Source organism: Camelus bactrianus, chromosome X (genome assembly GCF_048773025.1).
Source record: "Camelus bactrianus isolate YW-2024 breed Bactrian camel chromosome X, ASM4877302v1, whole genome shotgun sequence".
NCBI classification, from domain to species: domain Eukaryota; kingdom Metazoa; phylum Chordata; class Mammalia; order Artiodactyla; family Camelidae; genus Camelus; species Camelus bactrianus.
Window position 1 is genome coordinate 76,143,314 of NC_133575.1, and position 24,817 is coordinate 76,168,130.

A 24,817-nucleotide genomic window follows, 5' to 3' on the forward strand; every position below is an offset into this window, starting at 1 on the left:
ACCAAGACTTAATTGCAGTTTCAACCTCTCCCAGGAAAGGAGTATCTGGAATTTCCAGGTCAGCACTAGTGAGGTAACTTTGCCTGAAACAATCTTTCTTTTATTTCACTAATAACCTCTTTGTCCTACCCTGTTTCTGTAAATCCTTCCATTTTGTACACCTCCTCTGAGTGCCTTTCTGTTTACTAGATAGGATGCTGCCCAATTTATGAATCATTGAATAAAGTCAGTTAAGCTCTTCAAATGTACTCGGTTGAATTTTGTTCTAGAACATTGCTAATGTACCAGGATAGAGAAGATGGGCTGTAAAGTGAGGACAGATGGACTGCAGGAAGTACTGACATTCCAAAGGCCTCCTCCGACCCCCTGACCTTGTGCTGAAAGACATCAAATCCAGGTGGAGGACACCAGAGAGCCACTTGAATTCTCATCTATAAATGGCCGAAAACCCTAGAAAAGATTATTAATGGACCAGACACTTCACTTACTTTTTATCACTGAAGATGGGTAAAGCAAAAGCAAAGCCAAGTGGCTTCTGCCCCCACGGAGAGTAGAATTGCCATTAGTAAACCCACCATGCCTTCCAGAAAAATCTTCTACATCCCATTTCTCAATAAATTCTACACAGAGGACATGTAGCATATTCCAAGTTAATTGAGTATTACTTTTGAAACTTAGTCATTTACCAACCCAGAATGCTCAGTTCACCTCAACCTCGATGTCACCAATGCTTTTGAAAAAGGACTTGCCTGATACTTTTACCTGGAATTTATAAACTCTTTTGTAGTGCATCTCTTGCAAATAGAAACTCATGCGTTGATTATATTTTTGGTCTTTTCCCCAGCCTAAGTCAGCATGTAATTGACCTTTTCTTGACCTGAGTTATATAAATCTTTAGTTTTTGTAGAGCACTTCCCGGCCCCCTTGGCACCGCACAGGACATAATCTAAAGGCAAACTGAGAAAGGATGTAGAGAAAGAGCTTTGAAAATGACACCTGAATTCCAAGGCAAACCCCATGGGATTACTGTGGATCCTCTTCAAGCCTTTAGCAGTGTCTCGAATGTCCCCATCAGGATGAAATTCAGAAGCAATTGTAAAGCTACCAATTGATACAGACCTTACATCTAACCCAGTGTGTCCATTTTCCACCTTTCATTTTTCCTCACATTTTCAGCAAGAATGTGGAAAAAGTGACTTGGAAGAACACTCTCATCTCTGTGCCTCCAGGTGAGTTTTGCATTCTGGACAGATGGATAATTATTTAATTCTTAAAGATGTTGCAGGAAATTGACTGCATTAAACCATTCTGAGCTTCAGTTAATGGCTAGTCTGGTCGCTGTTTCTCATTGTGAGGGTTTTTAGAAGTACACCCTGTCATACAAGGACAGTTTTTATCCTCCACTAAACTGGATCCACCCAGCCGTAATTACCACAGTCATTCAGGCCAGAAATGTGCTTTTGCCTGAATTACCAAGACAATTCCACCTACCCCTACAGTGGCTGCTGATTGAAAAGTGTAAGAGCTTGATTACAAATGCAACAAATCTCTGCATTTCTTTGTCTTCATTTTCTTCCAGGATGTGTGTTCTCAATTTTTATAAACCCAAGTACAGCTAAGATACCAGGACCTCAGTATTGTGAGAAAAATTGAAGGTTTATTTGCAAATTAGGAGCTGTGAGATCAGGGGAGAGAAGAGTAACAACTCAGAAGCACTGTTATTTTAACCCCTGGGAAACTGCCTGACATTATCCTCTCCGTGAAATCTGCTGCTGTATTGTTGCGGGGGTGGGGGAGATAATCCCCAAGGAGGAGAGGAGGGGGAAATGTTGGTATTATTAACAGTTTAAATGCATCATGGTCTCTGTTTAAATACAATCTTGATGAATTGTTCTTAAAAATGGTATTGATCTAAGTAATCAATCTTGGAGCTTTTGTCAAAGAGGATTTTTTCACCAAAACTACCATATCGATTACTGGCACCAGAGCAGAGTTTAAAAAAAGGAGAAACGCGTTCGAGTCAAAGCTATTGCTGATGCCCCTAAAAATACCGGAGTTGTACATTGACCCCCATTAAAAAACAAAACAAAACAAAACTGATTTCAGGAGCAATCACTAGTGGTTCTTTGCTTCACCCCGTCTCTGTCCTCGGACAAATGCGGTTAATCTTGTAGTCCCCCTACCCCTCACTTTTCACCGGCGAAGAAGCTGCAGTAACTGAGCTCTAGCCTTGCCAAACAGAGGCAAGAACAACAAAATTACAAAGGTGTTTACTGGTTAAAATAAAGGCCTCACCAGCCAATCCCAGGATCAGTCAAGATAAACTGTCAATCTGAGGGAAGTCTTGCTGTTTCAAAATCCTGAGTGATTCCTGCATTAGCATGAAATCGCAGAGAAGCAGAGAAAACACTGAAATCCAGCAAACTGTACTCAGTCATTCGGAAGATTTATTTGGTAGGTTAAGGATGAATTTAGCAATCCTCGTGGGCCTGTATTTTCGACGGTAACGCATGACAAATCCTCTACTTCTATGCCTGGGAGTGAGCACAAGTGTGCACCCACCAGCTGTAAAAGCATTATTGCTATTTATATTAATAAGTCACCTCATGGCCCTAACCTTACCTCAGAGAAGCACATCTAGGTACTTGGACCATTGTGGAGATTCCGAAAGACGGATTCGGTTGAGATCACCCTAATCAGTCACTTGGAAGGAGGCGCTACATGGACAAGAGACCCGATATTCTACCAGAGACCGCCTTCCAGTCCTACATCATGTGGCAGGTGCAGCAGTAGGACTGCCATTCAGTGCCTTCTCTGCGCCAAAATACTCCATCACAGACCTGGGAATAACAGCCAAAATACCAAGTCCAGGCATAGTATCTTTAAAGAATAAGTAAGTTTATAACCATAATGTGCGGTCCACAGACATCTGGCAGATTCCTGCTCTAAGTCCCCAAGTGCCCAGTTGCTGCCCTCTAGAGATGACGAAGAACATTCCTTTCTTAATACCTACCTGCCCCAGCTGAACTAACTACTCTAGACAATGATCAACTTTACAATGCCCGGAAGCCCGGCCACCAGGACCGGTCACAACCCCCCACTAAAATCCCTAGCCCTAACCTTTCATGACCCCCTCCCTTCCCTGTTACCTCCACATCAACCAATCAGAGAATTGTGCACAGGCTGATCACACCCGCTGTGACCCCCTTTGTGCCCAATGTCATGTAAGCACAAGGAGTTAAAGGTTACCCTCCCTTATAAAAGACCTCAGCAACTGACCCTCAGAGCACACAGGCGCGTCTCATCTGTGGCCTGCTGTTGCCTATAGCAACGTATCTAATAAACTCCTTTACTATCTCCTCCTTTGTTTCTGGTAAATTCTTTTATTGCCTGCATACTGGCCCATCGAATCCCACAACACATACATTGCCATATCATGTATAGAAATAATCAAATGGCATAAAAATATTCATGTTGAGAATCAGTAAAGTCATAATTGTATCGATTCATTTTTTAAGAGGGAAGCCATTTGACCTCACACACAGAACATATTAAGTAAATGGTTAGATATCTCTGACTAGATCAGAAAAAGATGTTATTCTTAGGCCAAAAGCAAGATGAGAAAGAAATACAATGTCATTCTAAAACCACCTCAAAAAGAACATACTTTTAAATGACTAAATCATGAAATAGTAGAGTATGGAACAGGAGAAAAAGGAGCTTTACATTGGAGTCACCTGACAACCACAACGTCAACCAGGTGATCAGTGTGATCCCCAGTGACAAGTCACACTCCTAGCATGCACCCGTGATCCGATGCTCGAGGAAAAGGGCATTGTCCTTCTGTTGTTTGCCTCCCAAGGACCCATAACACCAGTCTAACCATGAGAAAAACATCAGAAACACCCAAATTGAGGGATATTTCTCAAAACTGTCAAGGTTATCAAAGACAAGGGAAGTCTGAGAAACAATCACAGCCCAGAGGAGACTAGAAGACATGACAAATAATGTAACAGAGAAAACATATTAAGGAAAAACGAGTGCAACCTGATCAGCTGTGGAGTTTAATTCATAGTAATGTACAGATGCCGGTTCCTAACTTGGGACAACTGTGTCACTGTAACTATAAGGGGAACTGAGTGTTGGGTATGTGGTAAGTCTCCATTATCTTTGCTTCTTTTCTGTAAATCTACTGTTCTGAAATTTAAAAAAAAAAAAACAAAAACCTTTATTTAAAAAAAAAAAAAACTATATCTGTCTAAAAAAAAACCCTGAAATCTTTTTAACACTTTCCCATACTACCCTTTCTGAATTAAAACATGTTTGAAAGAAGGATCCTTACAACTGCCGGTTAGCTCCACTTCACCTTCTAGAATCCAGACTGTAACTAGACATTAGAATCCACAGTTCAGTTAGTTGGTGGCTCCACTGGTTTGATCATCATTATAAACATAGGCTAACTTTATTAAAAAAAAAACAAAAACAAAAACAAAAACTGAATCTCTCAAATATGTTTTACCCCCAAATAACTATGTATATATATGTGTATAATTATGTATATAAAACTGTAACCATATAAGTATATAAGCTTAATTATTTATTTCCAGATTGTCCACTACAGGTATAAATACTCTCTTGGAATAGAGATGAGTGCACCTAGCAGACATCTGAGTCAAACAGACCAAGCTAGAAACCTGACTGAGGGAAATTCTCCCTTCTCCCTTAAGTGTAGAAAAATCCACTCCCTTTCTCCTTCCTACTTGCCTCCTTAGAGTGAGATACTGGGAAGCTGAAAGGTTTCTCTTTCGTGAGGCTTCAGGTTTACCACTGAACCTCAGAAAATAAGATGTGAAGAAGCAGGTCATTTAGTAAATGATTTGGCAGCCATTTAGGTATTATTTTACACGTATTGCTCTGTTAATAGAAAACTAAACTAAAGGGTTTGTTTCTTGTTTTCTTTTGTCATACGTGACGATTTCCGAACTTACAACTATTTGAGGAAACCTAGTTTTCTATATATATTCTTAGAGAAAATCTTTAAGCGTTCACAGAATCCTCTAAGAGGATTTTACTGCTGCTGGATGCACTCTTGTGCTCAAACTCCAGTAAGACAACTATAAAAATGATAAAATAAAGGAAAAATACACCTCCACTATAGGCTGACTCAGAACCTCCATTTCTGAGCACTGACTGTGACCGACATTCAGTTGGTTAAAGAGCATTAACAGTCCTCAGAGTAACAAAATACTATAATTATTTTGTAATATTTATATTAAGCTTTTTCAGTGCTTACCGAATATTTCCAAATTCATCTTTTACCTGAGAGTCGTAATTAAAAAATCAGTTGTTCAATTTGTCAAATTGGAGCTTATACACTCATATTATGGGTATTATATACTTTTCCATATGTATATTACACTTCAAAAGTTATCTTTAAAAAAGTTAACTAATCTACTCATAGCATACATAGAAATATGTACTTTAAAGCTTCATGATCCTTGAATTTCAACACCAATTTACATTGTACTTTTCTAGTTGCCCAAGGAAACATTCTAGAATATGGATGCTGCGTCTTGATAAACAACATATATTTGCTACTACAACAGAGATCAAACTTGAGATATTTTGAGATGTTTTCTGAGGTAGCCTAGAGAATTTTCAGGAATTCCATGAATCTGAAACCAAATTGTGTGTATGTGTATTTATATATAAAATCTTTCAAATAGGTTATGAAACTGTGATCAAGTTATTTTATGCTAGAAACAAAGGCCTGCTTCATTATTTTTTAACAGTTTATTGATATTAAAATCTTCCTTGATATTATTACCAGGGTTAAAAACACAAAAGCATGAAGAAAAATCTGAAGGAAACTGGGACAATATATGCATATACAAAAATGGACATACAATTGAGCATGCTAAAAAAAAAAGGATAGTTAATTCCAGAATTTCAGGAATTCATTTCAGTTTTAAGTCGAGACTCTCCAGTATTCAGCTAATTTGTCTATGATGATTATATTATCCCAAAATATCTATTTTTGTAATCATTTCATTATAACCAACTATTTAATTCCCATTTATGATATTTTCACCTGGAGAGCCCTGGCATATTTTATAGTTGACTTTTTGTCTTTTAATAGGCTTATTAAGTTATAATTTACATACCAGAAAGTCACATTTTGTATATAAATTAATGATTTTAGTAAGTTTTCAGAGGTAATGCAGCCATCACTTGATCTGATTCTAGAACACTGCAATCATCCCTCCAAAATTCTTTTTAAAAATTTCATTTTATTTTATTTTTTTCCCCTGATTCTCACTACCAGCTTAAAAGAAATTATTTATTTTTTAATGGAGGTACTGGGGATTGAACCCAGGACCTCATGCATGCTAAGCACGTGCTCTACCACTACAGCTATACCCTCCCCCGCCTCCAAAATTCTTCATGCCTGTTTGCAGTTGCTCGCTGTTCCCGCCTCCCGTCCCAAGCAACCACTATTCTATTTTCTGTCTCTATAGATTTCCTTTTTCTAGACATTTCACGTGACCGGAATCAGACAATATATGATCTTTTACATATGACTTCTTGCACCTATGTTTTTGAAATTCATCCATGTAGCCAGTATCATTACTTTGTTCTTCTATATTTCATCATATGGGTATGCCACATTTGTTTATACATTCACAAGTTGATATATTTTTTTTTCTACTTTAGAGCTATTATGACTAATGCGGCTCTAACCTTTGTGTACAAGACATAGATTTTCATTTCTCTTGGGTGGATCCTAGGGGTGGATTTGCTAGATCATATTGTAAATATACATTTATCTTTTTAAGAACCATCAAACTGTTTTCTAAAGCAGCTTGCCTTTTCACATTCCCCTTGTTGATGTATGAAAGTTCTCATTTCTCCACATCCTCACCCACACTTATGATTGTTTATGTGTGTTTACTATCATTATTCAAGTGGGTTTGAAGTAGTATCTTATTGTGGTTTTAATTTGCATTCCCTCATGATTAATGCTGCCCTGCATCTTTCCATGTGCTTATTGACCATTTCAATATCATTTTTGGTGAAATTTCTATTCATATCTTTCCTTCCTTTGGGATATTTGTTTTCTTATAATTGAACTGTAACTATTCCTTATATATTCTGACTGCAAGTCCACTACTGGATGTTACATGATTGGAAAATATTTTCTCCCAGTTTGTGGCCTTCCTTTTCATTTTCTCAGTGCTGTCTTTTGAAATGCAAAAGTTTAAATTTTGTTGAAGTCTAGTAGATCAAATTTTTCTTTTATTACTTCTGCTTTTGGTGTTCTATATTTAAATAAATGACTATTCATTCAAACGCTACCATATATTTTTGGCTCATTCATATGTGGTCACAAAGATACACAAAGGTTATTATGCAAATATACTCTATAGGGGAAATCAACTAGATATGATGACTGTAGTTCAATCATTTGTTGAATCTTCAAGAGGAAGTACTTTTCTAAAGTATTCTAAAGACCAAATAGATTTCAACTTTAAATTGCCATAAACTCCATAGACTATGACGAGATCCCTTGTCCCTCAAATGGTGGAGCATCTCAGGGCTTAGTGCTGGCCTCCCTTGGCTTCTCACTCTGTTCTGTTTCTTTAAGACATCTGACACCTTCCTGTGTCCAGGCTATGATGGGTACTCCCCTCCTCAACTCCATGAACAACCTATGTTTACCTCTAGGTCTACATTTACATTATAATGGAGCTTGTGTTTGCAAGCCTATCACCATCCTATAGTTAGTTCATAAAAATACTCTATTCATCCTGGTACAGTGCCTAACCCATGAAGATTCAAAAATGTTTGTTGCCTTCATTGGAGAAATGCTTGTTCAGGTCTTCTGCCCATTTTTGGATTGGGTTGTCTGCTTTTTTGTTATTGAGTTGCATGAGCTGTTTATATATTCTGGAAATTAAGTCCTTGTCAGTTGCATAGTTTGCAGATAGTTTCTCCCATTCCATAGGTTGTTATACCAATGGCCAATAGGCACATGAAAAAATGCTCAATACTACTAATTATCAGAGAAATGCAAATCAAAACTACAATGAGGTAGCACCTCACATTGGTCAGAATGGCCATCATTCAAAAGTCAACAAATGATAAATGCTGGAGAGGGTGTGGAGAAAAGGAACCCTCCTACACTGTTGGTGGGAATGTAGTTTGGTGCAGCCACCATAGAGAATAGTATGAAGTTTCCTTAAAAAACTAAAAACAGACTTACCATATGACCCAGCAATCCCACTCCTGGACATGTATCCAGAGGAAACTAATTCAAAAAGAAACATGCACCCCAACATTCATAGCAGCACTATTTACAATGGCCAAGACATGGAAATAACCTAAATGTCCATCAACAGATGATTGGATAAAGAAACTGGTTTATACAATGGAATACTACTCAGCCATAAAAAAGAATAAAATGTCATTTGCAGTAACATGGATGGACCTGGAGATTGTCATACTAATTGAAGTAAGCCAGAAAGAAAGAAAAATACCATATGATATTACTTATATGTGGAATCTAAAAAGAAAAACACAAATGAACTTATTTACAAAACAGAGATAGACTCACAAACATAGAAAACAAACAGAGGGGAAAGAGGGTGGGAAGGGGTAAATTGGGAGCTCAGGATTTGCAGATACTAACTACTATATATAAAATAGATAAACAAGGTCCTACTGTACAGCATAGGGAACTATATTCAATACATTGTAACAGCCTATAATGAAAAAGAATATGAAAAGGAATGTATATATGTATAACTGAATCACTGTGCTACACACCAGAAATTAACACAACATTGTCAATCGACTGTACTTCAATAATAAAAAAAAAAAGTTTGCTGCATACTCAAAAAAGGACTCAAATTACCAACCTCATCTCTCATATGTTTCCATCTAAATGGTACGCCAGCTACCCGACTGTTGCCCTTAGAATAAATCAAAGTTTTTGTGACACTGTTTTCTCTGCCTTGAGATACCATTATTCCCACTTCTCTGATGCTCATTACATGTCAGCTGAATGCTTGAAAACATTGAATTTATACAAGTGCTACCCTCGTTCTTAAGCTCAGTCTCTGACAAGCCTGGGAATGGTTATTAAGGCTGGAACAGACAATCTATTAGGAAACAATATCTACAGAGGAAAGGCACAGATAATTTTGATATTAAATTGTCACAGGAAAATAGAGAAGCCCTGATCATCAGAGATTGAAAAACATAAAACAAAACAAAACAAACCTGTATAGCTGACTGCAGGCAGAGCTTCCACATTGGCAAAAGAATAAGCTGGATATTGGCAGATTAAAAAAAAAAAACAATGAACTGCCAGATAAGGATTCTTGCTCCCCACATTCACAAAAATACTGGGAATTATACTGTTCAGAATTATAAAGCCTGCCATTTGCATGAACAAGTCAAAAGAAAAAGTGAAAAGCAACTGGATGGGCATAAATCCTTTACATTTGGATTATTTAGCTGCTGTCATTTAATGCAGATAATACTTGTAGACAGAAGCAAATCACTGCCAAAGGAAACAGTGAAAAGCCTAAAATTCGTTATAACTGATGACTGATTTCTCACTAACAGACGCAGTGTTCATCTTCATCTTTTTGTTTTGGTTCAGAAGACATCCTTGTAAGTTTTCTTATCTCTGAATCTTCTAGTTCTAGATGGACCTAAACCCTCTCGTCTCTTATGTCCTGACTCAGGGGTTTCACTGGAGCAGGACTAGCCTTCCTTTATCCATCTCTGTCAGACTATTCTCAATACCACCTCAATTGGTATTGATTGTATTCTTGAATCCTTTCTGCATGCCCTATGCACTTTGCACAAACCTCTGCAATTCTGACTCTGCGACTGTTCTTTGTGTCATCAGCTTCGATTTGGGTGGGGGTCGTAATTAGAAGAGGCTTAGACATGAGATACAAGATTGTATATTTTGATTTTTAAGCATGTTCTTCTTTACAAAATCAGGAATTACACTCATAAAATAATCACAAGGGGAAATTATTGGTCAGTGTATTTTTCCCTAGAGGAGATATGTGAAAAATTATTTATAAGCTAAAAAAAAAAAAAAAGCATGACGGAAAAAAAATCTCCTCTCAGTACTTCTATTCCTTAGGCTAAAGACTAGAGTCTATGAATATTTAAATATAGATGTTTCTTTGACCCAACAAAAATAACTAGAAAGAAATTCACATTAAATAGTACAGCTGGTTCTCGATATCTGCCAGTTCTGCATCCATGGATTCAGTCAAACTCGGATTGAAAATATTTGGAAGAAAAAAATTTGAGAAAGTTCCCAAAAGCAAAACTTGAATTTGCCGTGTGCTGGCAACTGTTTACATAGCAATTACATTATATTAGATATTATTAAGTAATCTAAAGATGATTTAAAGTATACAGGGAGATGTGCTAGGTTATACGTTAATCCTACACCGTTTTATATAAGGGATTTGGGTGTCTGTGGATTTTGGTATCAGAAGGGGGCCCTGGAATTAATCCTCTGAGGATACCTAGGGACGACTGTATATAAATAATTAAATACTCTTTATAAGTCTTCAAAGAGTATTATATGCACATAATTCTTACAGTGTATAAGTTGATTTCATATATTCTTATCTATGTTTGCATGACAGTAATGTCTAAACAACTCTACATTTGCATGATTCATGTGCAAGCATGGTTACCTTTATGACTCTTAGAAATTCATGTATAAGTAATACAGATTCCATTAATTAAAAAAAAAAAATCCAAAAATCCAACCCAAGCCCTTCCACCAAATGACTGTTATAAAGGAAAAAAAAAAAAAAAAAAAGAGTTGGCAGCTAGAGTTTTTCCCCTCTACCAAAATGTTAAAGTCACAAAAGTAAATAAACAAATGAGGCAAAATATCAAAATAGTCTACAGAGTTTATGAATTTTCATTCAACTTAACAGGTGTGGGGAACTCTGACCTACATGTAAAAAAAAAAAAAGCCTATTTTGGAATTTGTCTTTTTATCTGTACATCCATAGGGCATCTCCAGTTCTTTGAAATGACACTGGCTAATGAGAAGATGAAGAGGGAAAATGAGAAATACAAGGTCACACACTGTCATTCCCATATTCTCCAGGTTATACATAGATGCTTGGGGAGTGGACTCCCATTCTTCCTGTGGTAGATCCTACCCAAACCTGCAACCAGGTAGCCTTTGAGGCTTTCAGAATTCTAAGGAAAACTGGGAGACACCGAGGGCATCTCAGTAGACTTCCCTTTACCATACACTGCATATTGTTCAGTGCATGGTGAAGGAGGAGGCTTCCTGTCTACCAATCCTTCCTCTTTTTTTAAAAAACCTTTCAATCGAGTCTGAGATTAGCATAATGGAACTGTCTAGTTTAAGTGATATTCTCAAGACAAATGCATGTTTGAATATCTACATGTGTCTTGTCAATCAGTTCTTGAAACTGCCACATTTCTGTGGTCTTCCTATAACCAGGCACATTGGCCTCCTTTGCAGATGGCAAAAAGGGCTTTTTAAATGACTTATCCAGGCAGAAGTCCAGCAGCTGGATTCAGCTGTTAAAAACTTTTGATGTCACAACAGATGACTGGATAAAGATATGATATATAAAATATAATATTGTATCAAATTTTATATATATATATATATATATATATATATATATATATATATATACACACACACACACACACACACACACACAATGGAATATTACTCAACCATGAAAGTGAGTGAAATAATGCCATTTGCAGCAACACGGATGGACCTAGATAGAGATTATCACATTAAGAAAAGTAAGTCAGACAGAGAAAGACAAATATCATATGGTATCACTTATATGTGGAATCTAAAAAAAAAAGATACAAATTCTATTTACAAACCAAAACCAGACTCACAGATAGAAAACAAACTTATGGTTACCAAAGGGGAAGGTCAGGGAGGAACAGATTAGGAGTTGGGGATTAACAGACACATATTACTATATATAAAGAAATAAACAACAAGGACCTACTGTATAGCACAGGGAACTATATTCAGTTTCTTATAATAAAATATAATGGAAAAGGATCTGAGAAGAAAAAAATAGATATATATATGTGTGTGTGTATATGTGTGTATCTGTTACTGAATCATTTTGCTATACACCTGAAATTAACATTGTAAATCAACTACACATCAATAAAAAATTTAAAAAAAACTTTCGATGTCAAATTAATATTTAGTCTATGTCCAGCGTACTTCAGATAGATGACTATGTGGATACATTCAAAGTTAGGAGAGAACAGTGTTTCCTAAATGATCATTTTTCAGACTATCTGCTAGCACTCTCAATTTAAGTAATGGGCACGGGCAGTTTCTGTGGAAAATGGAGAGGAAAAAGAGTAAGGGAAATTTCACTTTATCAAACAACCAACTAGACCAAGTATGTCAAACACATGCATTTTCATTTCACTAAAGAGAACGGGTTCAACAGAGCATTAAAGAACGTATTACCACAGAGACAGGTCTATGCCAGCATATCAAATCAGGATACATCCAGGTTACCCTTCTGATTTATGGGTCCCACAGCATCCTCCTGCCAAGGTTGAGTCCCATGAGAAGAGAGCCAGATTAATTCTAAAGGCATATGCCATCCTTCATCTTATCCCCCATTCTCCAACAATTATAAATGAGATACTAACGGCCAAGGGACAATCAAATTAAGAGCTATAAATACTGCAGGCATGGTCTAGATCACAGTAAAACAAACCCAAGTCAGGCATCCCATGTCCCCTAAAATACAAAAATTATGACAGCCTGCATGTCTTACAGCACTTCGTCCCCCTACCCCCCAAAGCAGCAAATCCTGATTTTATATTCCTAGCTTCTGTGCCACTTGTTCTTTGATTTACGGGGTTTGTTTTTTATAAGCAGTCCACCTTTGTAAAATACCTTTGATAGCTGTCGGGGTACCTGACATTCATTCATTCATTTATTCATTTCTTAACAAAGAAATGTCCAGTTCCTGCAATTCTCTAATATACACATTTTGATTTAATGTGGAATAAGAAGAAATTACGAGTCAGAATTATTGTTACTGGACTGCTCCATGAGGAAAGTTAAAATCAGGAATCTGATGACAATATTTCAATACCTAAAATATATATTAAGTTGTGTGGCACTATCACTATGGAAAACTAAAGCTGACTAGTATGGATTTAAATTTCTTTAGACATTACAGTGGAAAGGAGTCATTTTAAAACGTTTTGGACAGCTCAAGCTCATGGAGCATGTGTGTGGGAGGAGAGTATCTCAGTGAGCATAATTATTTTCATTAGAGAACCAGGAGTAGACACAGTCTTTTGAAAAAAATGCTCCTTTTTACTGCCTCGAAAGTAATTACGGTAATAATGCGTTGTCTTTCATGTACCGAGATGACACTATTGACCCAAGATCAGTAGGTTAAATGCTTTGAATTGTGGATCCAGAAGTGAGCATTGTCTTTTCACCGATTCATTAACATGCTCAGACCCAGCAGCCCCTTGTGACCAGGAACGTGCATTTGCAGGGCCGAGGACAAGGGTCATGGGTGCAGCCTGTAGCCACATAATTGAATAAAGCAAACCAGCCCACACGGGGGTGAAAACTATGACATCAGCCGTGGTCTAATTAGAAAAAGAGCCACAAGTAACTGACGAGCCATCAAGGTACCTCATTAGCTTAGAACCACAGAGGGTATAACTCCCCTAAGATTCCCATTCTAGGGAAAGCTGCAGCTAAAGGGAATGCTGGTTTCTTTGGGGTTGTCTCAGTTGGTTAGCAAATGACCCAGAAATAAGAACATTTCTAAACTGCAGTCTCTTCCATAAGAAGACAGGTCAGATCTCCAGCATATTCAGGAAGTAATCTGCAACAGGTTCATCTTCCCAGAGGCCAGTTAGATCAAGAGTGTTCAAAAATGTGGCCCTCAGAACTCCCCTGCTTATTTTATTTCAACAAGCATTTAATGAGTTCCTTTTTTTTTTTTTTTTAATTTGCTAGGTATTATGTGTATTAAGCTTTGTGTTGAAACCTTTAGGTTAAGGATGGTACCATGCCGGTCCCTGAGAAGCTCACTGACAGATACATATATATGCACCTTGATAAAGCTGTATAAAAAGTGTGTGATTGGTTCACAGAGGGGTTGCTCTCAGAGGAGGCTATGGAGCTTAGGCAGACAGAATGGGGGTGGGGTGGTTGGCTGAGGAAAAAACAAAGGCATTTGAGGAAGAATGTTCAGACTGAACAAAGGCACAGGGATATGGCATCTGAGATGTGGAAGCAGTTGGGGCTTCAAATAGTTTATAATTAAAGTGTGAGCCAGGGACTTTCTTTCCCTGAGAGTTTTTAGTTTTTCCTTTGTTGTGAAATAATTCATTTCTCCTATGGTTTAATTTCATGGAGGGTGTTTTTAAAATACAGTTCCCTGTCTCTTATCTCCAAATGATGGTTTGTACACATGTTTGCAGAGAGAAATAGACAGGTATTATTATGAACAATAGAAATTTTTTTGTTTAAAAGAATAGTGTCAGAAATTCATTGAGTCAGATATGTGGGGGCAGTCTGTGGGGGAGGTGCTGTGGAGGAATTTAAAAACCTTTCCCTCAAAAAAAAGCTAATATTTAAAGGAAGAAGACAAATACAAATTTCTCGATATACTGGATAGGCAATGACCAAGCATAGAAGTAGACAAACTAAGCATTCAAAAATTTGACTTTTTTTCTTCAGATGCAAGGAGAGGTTAAGCTAATATTAAATACTATCTCAACAATCTGAACAATAGTGACAAATCCTAGCTACACTGACCATGCCAGAAATCAGAAATGCTAATAACTGACAGAAAGGTCCCTTACACTTGTTTTAACTATGACACAGATATGGAATAATATAACAACATCAATGCTCTCAAATGTTAATTTTAGAGAAATGGATAAAAAAAAAGTGGTAGATCCATACAATATGTAAGATTACTCAGCCATAAAAAAAGAATGAAATACTGAAATATGCCACAACATGGATGTCCCTTGAAAACATAGGGCTAAGTCAAAGAAACCAGGCACCTATTGTATAATTTGGGAGGGTTAAGGGGAAAATGAGGAGTGACTACTGATTAATGTGGTACAGAATTTTTCTGACAGGGTACAAACAGTTTCTGAAATTAGATCTTGATCGTGACTGCAACTCCACAAACACACAAAAAACAGAAGGGTGAACAGGGTGGTATGTAAATTACACCACAACAAAGCTGTCATTTAACAAAAAAAAAAAAAATTGTGCTTTCCCATCCCTTTAGCATAACCTCCAGGCATTGTGCTTTCCCTGTATTCTATTTTCCAGTCTACCTCCCTCACCTCCTTTCGCATCCCTGTCCCCCCAAAGACTTAAGTGAAATATGACAATGATGTAAGTAAAGGACAGCAATTGAACAAGTGGCCACTGAGAGGCGCAGTCTCCATTTTGAAAGACCTAATGAGTTCGAACAAAACTTCAAAGAGCCGCAGCCTGAAGAGAAGCAGCCAAGGAGCAGAGGTCGCTCGTGACTAACTTTCCTTTTGATGGGCTAGGATTTTTGCCTTCAGGGCAAAACTATCAAGCCCAAAAGCAAAGCGACTTCTGTGGGGCCAATCCGGCTTTGGTACAACCAGGAAGTCTCCTTACCGCCTACGTCACAATTGGAACTACTCAGTCCCATGGTTCCACGTCTCACGTCACCACGTCGCCAATTCCCAGACTGCCCCTCTCCGGCAGTTGAGCCCAAGCCACACTTCGCCGCGGCCGCCCCGCCGCCACTGCCGCCATCGCCGCCATTGCCGCTACCGCTACCGCCGCCGCCGCCGCCGCCACCGCCGCTACCGCCGCCGCCGCCGCCACCGCTGCCACCGCCGCCACCGCCGTCAGATGGACGCCATCGGCTTTGCCATGAACAAAATCAACGAAATACCACAGTTCCCTGAGGGGTTCAGAATCGAAGCCAGCAAGAACCAGTACGATGCCAGTAAAATGTTCATTGGTGGAATCTCCCGCAGTATCAGTAAGCAAGCTCTCTTCGAATACTTGAAGCAATTTGGTGAGATCCTCGATTTTATTATTAAAATCCATCCCGACACTGGAATCACCAGAGGGTTTGGATTTGTGCTTTTCAAAGATAATGCCACCATTGAAAAGGTGCTCCAAGTTAAAGAGCACAAAGTGGATGGCAAAAAGATCGATCTGAAGCGGGCTAAAGCCCTGGAATCGAAGTTCTCTTACAAAAAAGTTTTCGTTGGGGGGTTGAACCCTCAGCTGTCTGAAGAAAAAATCCGAGAATACTTTGAGGCATTTGGCGTGATCGAGAGTATCGAGCTTCCGGTGTGTCCAAGAACAAAGGAAAGACGAGCTTTCTGTTTTATCACCTATACTGATGAGACACCAGTCAAGAAGCTGTTAGAAACCAGGTACCATCTAGTTGGCTCCGGGCGGTGTGAGGTTAAAATTGCATTCTCGAGAAAACAGGCGAAGGCAAAATACAAGGCAGAAAGAGATGGTCTATCTACCAGGCTAGGCAACCGCTGGGGAGGAACAGGCTCCCAGGCAAACCCAAATCCTTGCGGAAGAAATCCAGATCGTTACAGCGCAAATCCAGATCCTTGCGGAATAAATCCAAATCCTTGCGGAATAAATCCAAATCCTTGCGGAATAAATCCAAATCCTTGCGCAGTAAACCCAGATCCTTGCGGAATAAATCCAGTTCCTTACGGAGCAAACCCAGATCCTTGCGGAATAAATCCAGTTCCTTACGGAGCAAACCCAGATCCTTGCGGAATAAATCCAGTTCCTTACGGAGCAAACCCAGATCCTTGCGGAATAAATCCAGTTCCTTACGGAGCAAACCCAGATCCTTGCGGAATAAATCCAGTTCCTTACGGAGCAAACCCAGATCCTTGCGGAATAAATCCAGTTCCTTACGGAGCAAATCCAAATCCCTGCGGAATCAATCCAAATCCTTGTGGAATAAATCCAGATCTTCATGGAATAAATGCAGATCCTCGCAGAGTGAATCCAGATCCTTGCGGAATAAATCCAAGTCCTTTCGGAATAAATCCAAATCTTTTTGGAATAAATCCAAATCCTTGGGGAGCAATTGCAAGTCCTTGTGGAGCAAGCCCAAATGCTTTCGGGGCAGTGGGAGGAGGCAGAAGCCCTTCTACGGTGTTTGTTCCTGTTCCCTTCTCTGCCAATAATGAAGGGTTTAATTTTTCTGATCAGATGTATGGTAATGTCCACAATCCCTACAATGATCAGCCAGTTTTTAATACCTATGGTGGAGAATATTTTCCTGGCTGTACCAGTGGGCCACAGGCGTTTGGAAATGCATTTACTAATTACAATGTACAAATCAACCAAGCGGCTCCCTATGGTAGTGGTTACCAGGGAATTTATCAGCCTTTCTGAAGATGGCAAATGAAGCCACCGCCAGAGAACAACAGTGCTCTCCAAGGAAAAGTTACGTTACTGAATTAAGAAATGACTGTCGAGTAAGATGTTGATACTGACTTTCCACCTGCTTCCAGCTGTTCAGAAGAATCAGTTTTTTTGCCCCCATAACCTTTTGACATTGGAGCAACAAGAAGATAACACAAGGATTTGAGACTTTTATGGAAGTTAATGTTTTCTCAAAAATAAATGTTTACTAGTTTAATATGCAACTCTGTAGTGGCTTCTGTTTTTGTGTTGGTGTTTTTGTTTGTTTTGGTTTTTTGGTGAGGGGAGTGGGGGAATTTGGGGTCTTTTTTTTTTTTGATCTAGGGTGGTTTTTGTTTGTTTTGGTTTTTTGGTGAGGGGAGTGGGGTAATTTGGGGTCTTTTTTTTTTTTTTTTTTTTGGTCTAGGGTGGTAGTTTTGGGTTAGAGCTATCCACTCAGACCTTAAAGTTTCCCTTTAGATTTGCTATTCAATCAGGTCCTTCTTACATTCATTCAACAAATATTAAAAGTTATTCTAAGCCAGAAAGTGTATTCAGTGCAGGAGATTCAGAATCAGTTCCAATCTTAAAAGGCAGAAGTAAACCAAGAGGGGGAGGGCATATAGCTCAAGCGGCAGAGTGCATGGGTCCTGGGTTTACCTCCTCTAAAAATAAATAAACCTAATTACCTTCCCCCAACACACACCAAAAACAAACAGAAAAGACCCAAGTAAAATAAAATGCTGGCTTAAAAAAATGTTTTTTAAAAAAAGAAGTAAACCAAGAAACACAATACAGTGTGGTAAGTCCTAGATAAGGTTTTGTGAAGGATGATACGGTATTACAGACACAGGGCATCTAAAACAGGTCTTGAAAGGGAGTGGTCCAAGGGGGTGCTCAGTGCGTAGGCCTTTGCCAATGGACTGTGCTAAGAAGAAAGAGAATGCCAAGCAGACACGCAAAGGCATCCAAGCAGGAAGTTAGCACGCACTTTTGGAAGAGGGCAAAGAGACTTTTTGAGGGTGGAAACAACATCTGTGTGGAAAATAAGGGAAAGGAGGTGGGAGGAGAGGCTTGATTCTTCCTGCCAGAAATGAATGCAAGGCACATATGTAATTTCAAATCTTCTAAGAACCACATTTTTTTTAAAAAAGCAAAAAGAAAATGAAATTCATTTTAATAATCAACCGCATTTAATATAACCAAAATGTCATTTGAACATGTAATCAAGATCATAATTATTAATAAGACCTGTTACATCATTGCTTTGGTACTAAGTCCTCAAAATCTAGTGTAAATCTTTACTTTTACAGCACATCTCAGTTGAGACTAGCTACATTTCAAGTGCTCAACACGTGTGGCTAGTGGCTATCAAAGAGGCCAGTGCAGACCTAAATCACAAAGGACCTACATTACATGCTGGGGGGTTGAATTCTACCTTTAAGTCAGTAAGGCGAAATAGGATTTAAAACAGGAGTGCATGAAACAGCAAACTTCTAGTACAGGCCTACCACTGAGCTCCATGCTAGGATTTGAAAATCAATGAGACGCAATTTCTGCCTTCAGGTAATTCATTGTCAAGAAGGAAAAACAGACAGGTAGCCAAGATTCCAGTGGGACTAAATTTAAAATGTGAGGAGGAAGTCAATTTTACTTAGAAAGAATTGTATGTATTTACTTTCCTTATTAGAATGCAAATATATGGAGGCCAAACATATTGCACTCTTTTGTATTCTCCTTAGCACGCAGCCAACTAGACAGCTAGACAGTAAACTAGAGCCGCAGCACGTAGTAGGAACTTAAAAACAAATACTGAATGATGACACAGGAGCAAAACTGAGAAGTATATCTACCACCATGAATAAGAGGAAGAAACAGGAGAAGGCGACGTAAAGGAAACATGAGGTGGTAATTTTTATTTTTAGTAGGAAATGTTTATTATTTCAATATCTGAGCAAGCTGTATTGCTTTGATGGTGAGGGAACTTTAAATATATAATATGGAAACATACTTTGTTAAAAATATGAAGATTAAATGGAATAATAGATGTGACACTGCTTTGAAAACTTGAAATAACTGCACAGAAATCAGGTGTTTTATACACACACACACACACACACACACACACCAGAATAGGCTTGCAATGGAGATTTTGATGCATATCGCCCTTTGGTACTAAAGTATATCAAACCTCCGTCTGAAGATATCAGGGGCTCAATCAACTGAGTTAATTTAAATATTGTTCCACATAATGTTTGATAATGTTTATTTTCGTTTTAGGAAACACTATAAAAACAGGTGTGATGTGTTGCCACAAAGTAAAAGAGAATCCTCAGGTAAACTAATAAAGAAATTCACCAATTAAATGGTATTGTTTAATAGTTGAAATCGTGAGTCTGTTTGTATTCGGACAAAAGACAAATGTACCAATGCCTCTGGCAGAAAGTATTCAGGAGGAACCAGCTTTATTTTACCAGAGTTAACTCGATGAAGCTAGATGATTTTTGCTTAAAAGCTTTGGTTTCTGCTCCCCCTGAGAATTAACTTGTCTATTGAACCAGACAAAATGTAGGTATATCCACACTGGGCTGTTTGAACTAAGGAATTAAACTAAATAAAGTTTCAGCCAATTTCAGAATTAGTGTGGCAGATGTTTGGATATTTCAGTTTTGTTCTGTATTGATATTTCAGTTTTAGAAACTATGTAAGCTTATTTTTTCCAGTTCCAGTTGGTTCATTTGTTGATTTAGGTTAAAGAAAAATCAGTAGAAAAAAAGTAAGGTTTGGTTCAGATTTCAGCCTATTAGATAAGTTCAACAAATTAGTTTAAATTCATTATTTTTCTTGGGGGGGGGGGCTCATGATCAGTTCAAGGATGTTATTTTAGTTGTTAGAAATTAGATTATGCAATGTTGTCAGTTATGTCAAATCAACTCTTTCACAGTGGTCCAATCAACCCTCAGACAGTCATGCATGTGTTTTTTATATATATATATATATATATATATATATATATATATATATATATATATATACACACATATATATATATATATATTTTAGATGCTGTCTTAAAAAATAAAGATACGAAAGTCCCAGTTCAAAAGGGTTTGTTATTATTCTTAGGACAATGGCTGCATCATATTTTCATCAGGCCTGGACTGACTGTAGAAATGCATGTGTAGTAACAACTGTATGCCCTAATGGTCAACCAAAACTGAAACATCCAAGTTTAAATTCCTGACATTAGAAATGGATATTCTAGTAAGACGAGTTATGAGTCAACTTTATTCTTCTCAGAGTTTGTATGCTGTTGGTGTCTACATATCCATATTTGGAGAAACTAGATTCCTCAGAAGAAGAGAAAATAGGATTGTAAGAAAAAATTTTAAGGGGGCTGGGTTATTATAGAGAAAAAGTGCCTGGGGCATAATTCAATATACCCTTTCACATTCTGAATAGCTCCTAAAGGAGAGCAAGGCTGGATGGCAGTTTCTAAGATGAGTCAAGCCAGAGTCTACAGTTTTGTTTTGCAGGAAAAAGACGTGTAAAATGATGTCACGACACTGTAATTAATTCCAAATACACATTATCTATGGACCTAGTGGAATCCCCATCTCTGAATGTACTTAGAGATCAAACTCCACCAAATCTGATTGTCTTTGGTCTAAATCCATGGTTCTCAAACCTGACTTGTCATAAGAATTCCGTAGAAGGTGCTAGAAAAAAAAAAAAATCCTGCACTCTACGTCTCCTGGAAAACTTTATTCAGTAGGTCTGGTTTGGAACCAGGAATCTGTTTTGTAAAACTCCTCACATGGACTCTAATGATGAACCAGATATGAGCACCATGGAGATAATGAAATAGAAGTCCAAGATCAAGATGCTGGCAGATTTCATATCTGGCACTGGCTTCCTGGTTCATAACTGGCTATTTTTTGCTGTACTAATCCCACTCCTGAGGGCTCTGCCAAACACCTCCCAAAGGCCCCACCTTCAAATCGCATCAACACTGGGGACTGGGTTTCAACAGATGAACTTGAGGGGAGGGGGTACATTCAATCTATGGCAGGGACCTTTGAACCTTCAGATTTGTAATTCTGTGATGAGTGTCACACGAAGAGCTCATTCAAAACTAGGGCTTTATGATTACAGGATTAATATTCACACATGAACCAGTCAGTTTTTACTTCATACATACCCTCAAAGATCCTCAACTGTGTAAGACAGCATCGGTTAAAAATTTTTATAGTAGTCCTTGAAGCATATTTCGATTGAATTTAAGTTATATGAAAGAAGATCAAACATCTATTTTCAGAGAAGCAGAGGAGACCCCCACTGTGTCAACTAGCAGGGTTCCTGCTAGTTAACACACTATGAGACGTTAGTATTGTAAGGCATGCAGTATTTTTGAAAAAGATGGACCTTGGGGATGGAATTGAATTTAGAAAATAGTAAAACTTCTAATTTATGGGATAAATTACATTTTCTATAAATTGTCTCTCTTTTTTTCCTTTCCCCTAATCCATTAAATTTTTTGCTTGCTAATTCCACGATCTATATTCTTACAAATACATGGTAAATCTTCCCAATTGTCTGCTGTGAAGCTAGCCCTGAAGTAGACTGGATTCCATAATTTATGTTAATGATTGCTTAGAATCCTTTTGCGTGATACATGGCTTTCAAGCACCCCTTCTATAGCCAAGAGTCCAAGTACAAGTTGTGACTAAATGTTTGCCACCTCTAGAAATATGTCCTGGCCAAAAGCCCATACTCACACTATGGAAGGGAGGTCTGATGTGATGATACTTGAGATGAATGTAGTTGGTTGCCTGAGCTGATAAAAATCCCTTAATATCCATTTATTCAGTATAATACGTTTTAAGATCACTGTTGACATTGAAAGACAGCAACTGATAGGTGTTAATTAATTCCTCTCCATTTACACTTTTCCATAATCTGCAACATTCCTTCTCACATGCAGGAATGTGTAAAAGGGGGACTTTTGTAAATAATAGCTGTCAATTTTGCTAGCTATAGTCCTTGCCATAAAACTATATAATTCATTGGTCTGCAAAAGAACTATAATATGAAATATATTAAAGGATCTATATAAATGCAAATATAACAAAAAATACAATAAATTTTTATGGATTTTGAGTCTTAAATATAAGTAAAAGCTCCATAGACTGCTAGACACAGTCTGATAAAATGTCAAAATGGTTCCCTAAGGGAAATCAGAATGATGTTCCAGAATACCATTTTTAATAGCCCCCACTGTTCTTTGATACTCCCTGATTTGCTTGGGGGAAAGCTTGTCACAGAAGTGCTAAAAAGGCACCTAAAAAAATAAAACCAGAAGAAGATATTGCTGAAAGGGAAAAGATACATGGTAGCTGTCTCCAGAATTTTTCTGCTGAAATTCACTTTTGTGATTACCTTTAAACAGTAACATGAACACACAGGACTTCTAACTGATTCATTAAAACCCTAATAAAGTTTTCATTTGAAAAAGAAGTAACTACTGCCACATAGTATTTATAGATTACTGTAAGGTCAACATCTTTGGAGAAAACGAACCAGCTAATAGCCATCAGTACTCCCTACGTAGATGATTTATTTCTCCCATACAGAGGGAAAGAAAGATTTGAGTAATTTTCCTAGCCCTTGGAGGCAATCAGGGACAATACTGAAATCTGCTTGCGACTCCTTATATCAAGCAGTAGAGCAGTTTGATTAGTTTCCCCTGTTCTCACAATCTTAAAAAACAACCAAAAACGCCAGAAAAGCAAAAAGCAAAATACAACAGTGAGAATAAAAATTTTAGTAACTACCATATTCCAAGTACTACCTATTTGCCTAACCCAAACTAGATGTTTGTATGTGTTATCTTATTTAGTTTAACCTTCGCAATGAGTTGTGAAAAAATAGATAATTGTTTATATCATATAAATATGGAAGCCATAGTTACCTGTGTATGAAAACACAGCAAGTCAGTGGCAGACTCAGACAGTGAATGCGGTTCTTTCTAATTCTCCAGGGTCTGTACGCTTTTTACTAGATGGCACTGCCTCTCTTAGCAGAAGATCAGGTGCCAACTAAGATAGACCAACATTTTCAAAGTCTTCTAAGAAAAAAAAAAAGTATTCAAGCACAGATAAGAATAAAGTTCAGAAACACAGATTACACACAAAGTGGTTAGGACGTGAGGTGAGCCGGCAGTGGTAACAAGTGTAAAAATAAATGGAAGAACAAAAGACGGCTTTGAAATGTAGATAAAGGATACATTTTCAGATTGTGGAACGGCCATGACACTCAGTTTTTCTATGAAAAAGAATTAGCCAAATTTCAAGAAAAAAAAGATGATAGAATACTTTTGATGTTTGGTCCTGAATGCTCAACTGACCCAAAATATACTGTAGAAAACCGTGTCGGGTTGGGACCAAAAAAAGGAGGGAAGAGGGGACAACAATGAAATTAGGGTTAAAAGGACTAAAAATCATTCTTTCGTCTGGTGTCAGGAAGCTTCATCTTTAAGCTTTGTCAAATATTATTTTCAAATATCCCCAAGATATAAATGGGAAATGGAGAGCAAGTTTGTGAAAAATTGAAGAGAGATAGCAAACTGAACTCTTTATTTCTTGATGTTGCACTTGGGAAACATTCCTAACTCTGATATATTTATGCTCTTTATTGAATTATCTTTACCTTTTGGCTCTGTCGTAAGATAATGAGGTTAAAAATGCTAGAATAATGTCATCGCCAACTATACCAGCTTATGTGTTACTCCTAACTGGTATCCCCACCTATTTATCAAGAGGTAACTCTTAAGCCACACAATCTGTGTTAACATTAAGCTGGATCCAAAGCTAGGAATTTTTTGGCTACGGATTTTTCTTTCAAACAGTACTTCCACTAACGTGGGCCCATGTGCCTGTATGTGTGTCTAAAAAGCTTCAGGACATACTTGAAGTTTGCAAGCAGAAGTTGGATTAGATGAAGTTTCCTCGGTGAAATACACAACAAACACACACACACACAATTGTCAGGAGAGGCTTGTTTTAGAAGCTAGAGACAGAGTGAATTACAATCCCGGAACAGGGACTCAGAAGTCTCTTAAGACAATAACTACTATCAGCTAATGTCTTTAGAGAAAGCCTTCTCCCACAAACTCTGCTAAGACAGAAGAGGGGAAATGCTATCACAACAAAACAGGGACTTATTGAAACTGAAATACTCCTTCTGCCACTGAGTCACCTTGGAAATAACAAATGAAGTAGATGGAGGGGAAAAAAACCATATTTGTGT

The 24,817-nt window shown here is 37.8% G+C and overlaps 1 protein-coding gene and 1 long non-coding RNA gene across 3 annotated transcripts in view; one reads left to right on the forward strand and one right to left on the reverse strand.

The window, feature by feature from the left end:
- Window positions 1-24,817, reverse strand: part of LOC123615698 (uncharacterized) — a 229,252-nt gene that overhangs the window by 23,467 nt on the left and 180,968 nt on the right. The gene's annotated exons all lie outside the window — the stretch shown is intronic.
- LOC105065942 (uncharacterized) lies at window positions 15,989-17,844 on the forward strand. The gene has a single exon (XM_045513819.2). The coding sequence runs from the start codon at window positions 15,989-15,991 to the stop codon at window positions 17,498-17,500; it is 1,512 nt and encodes a 503-aa protein (XP_045369775.2). The 3' UTR covers window positions 17,501-17,844.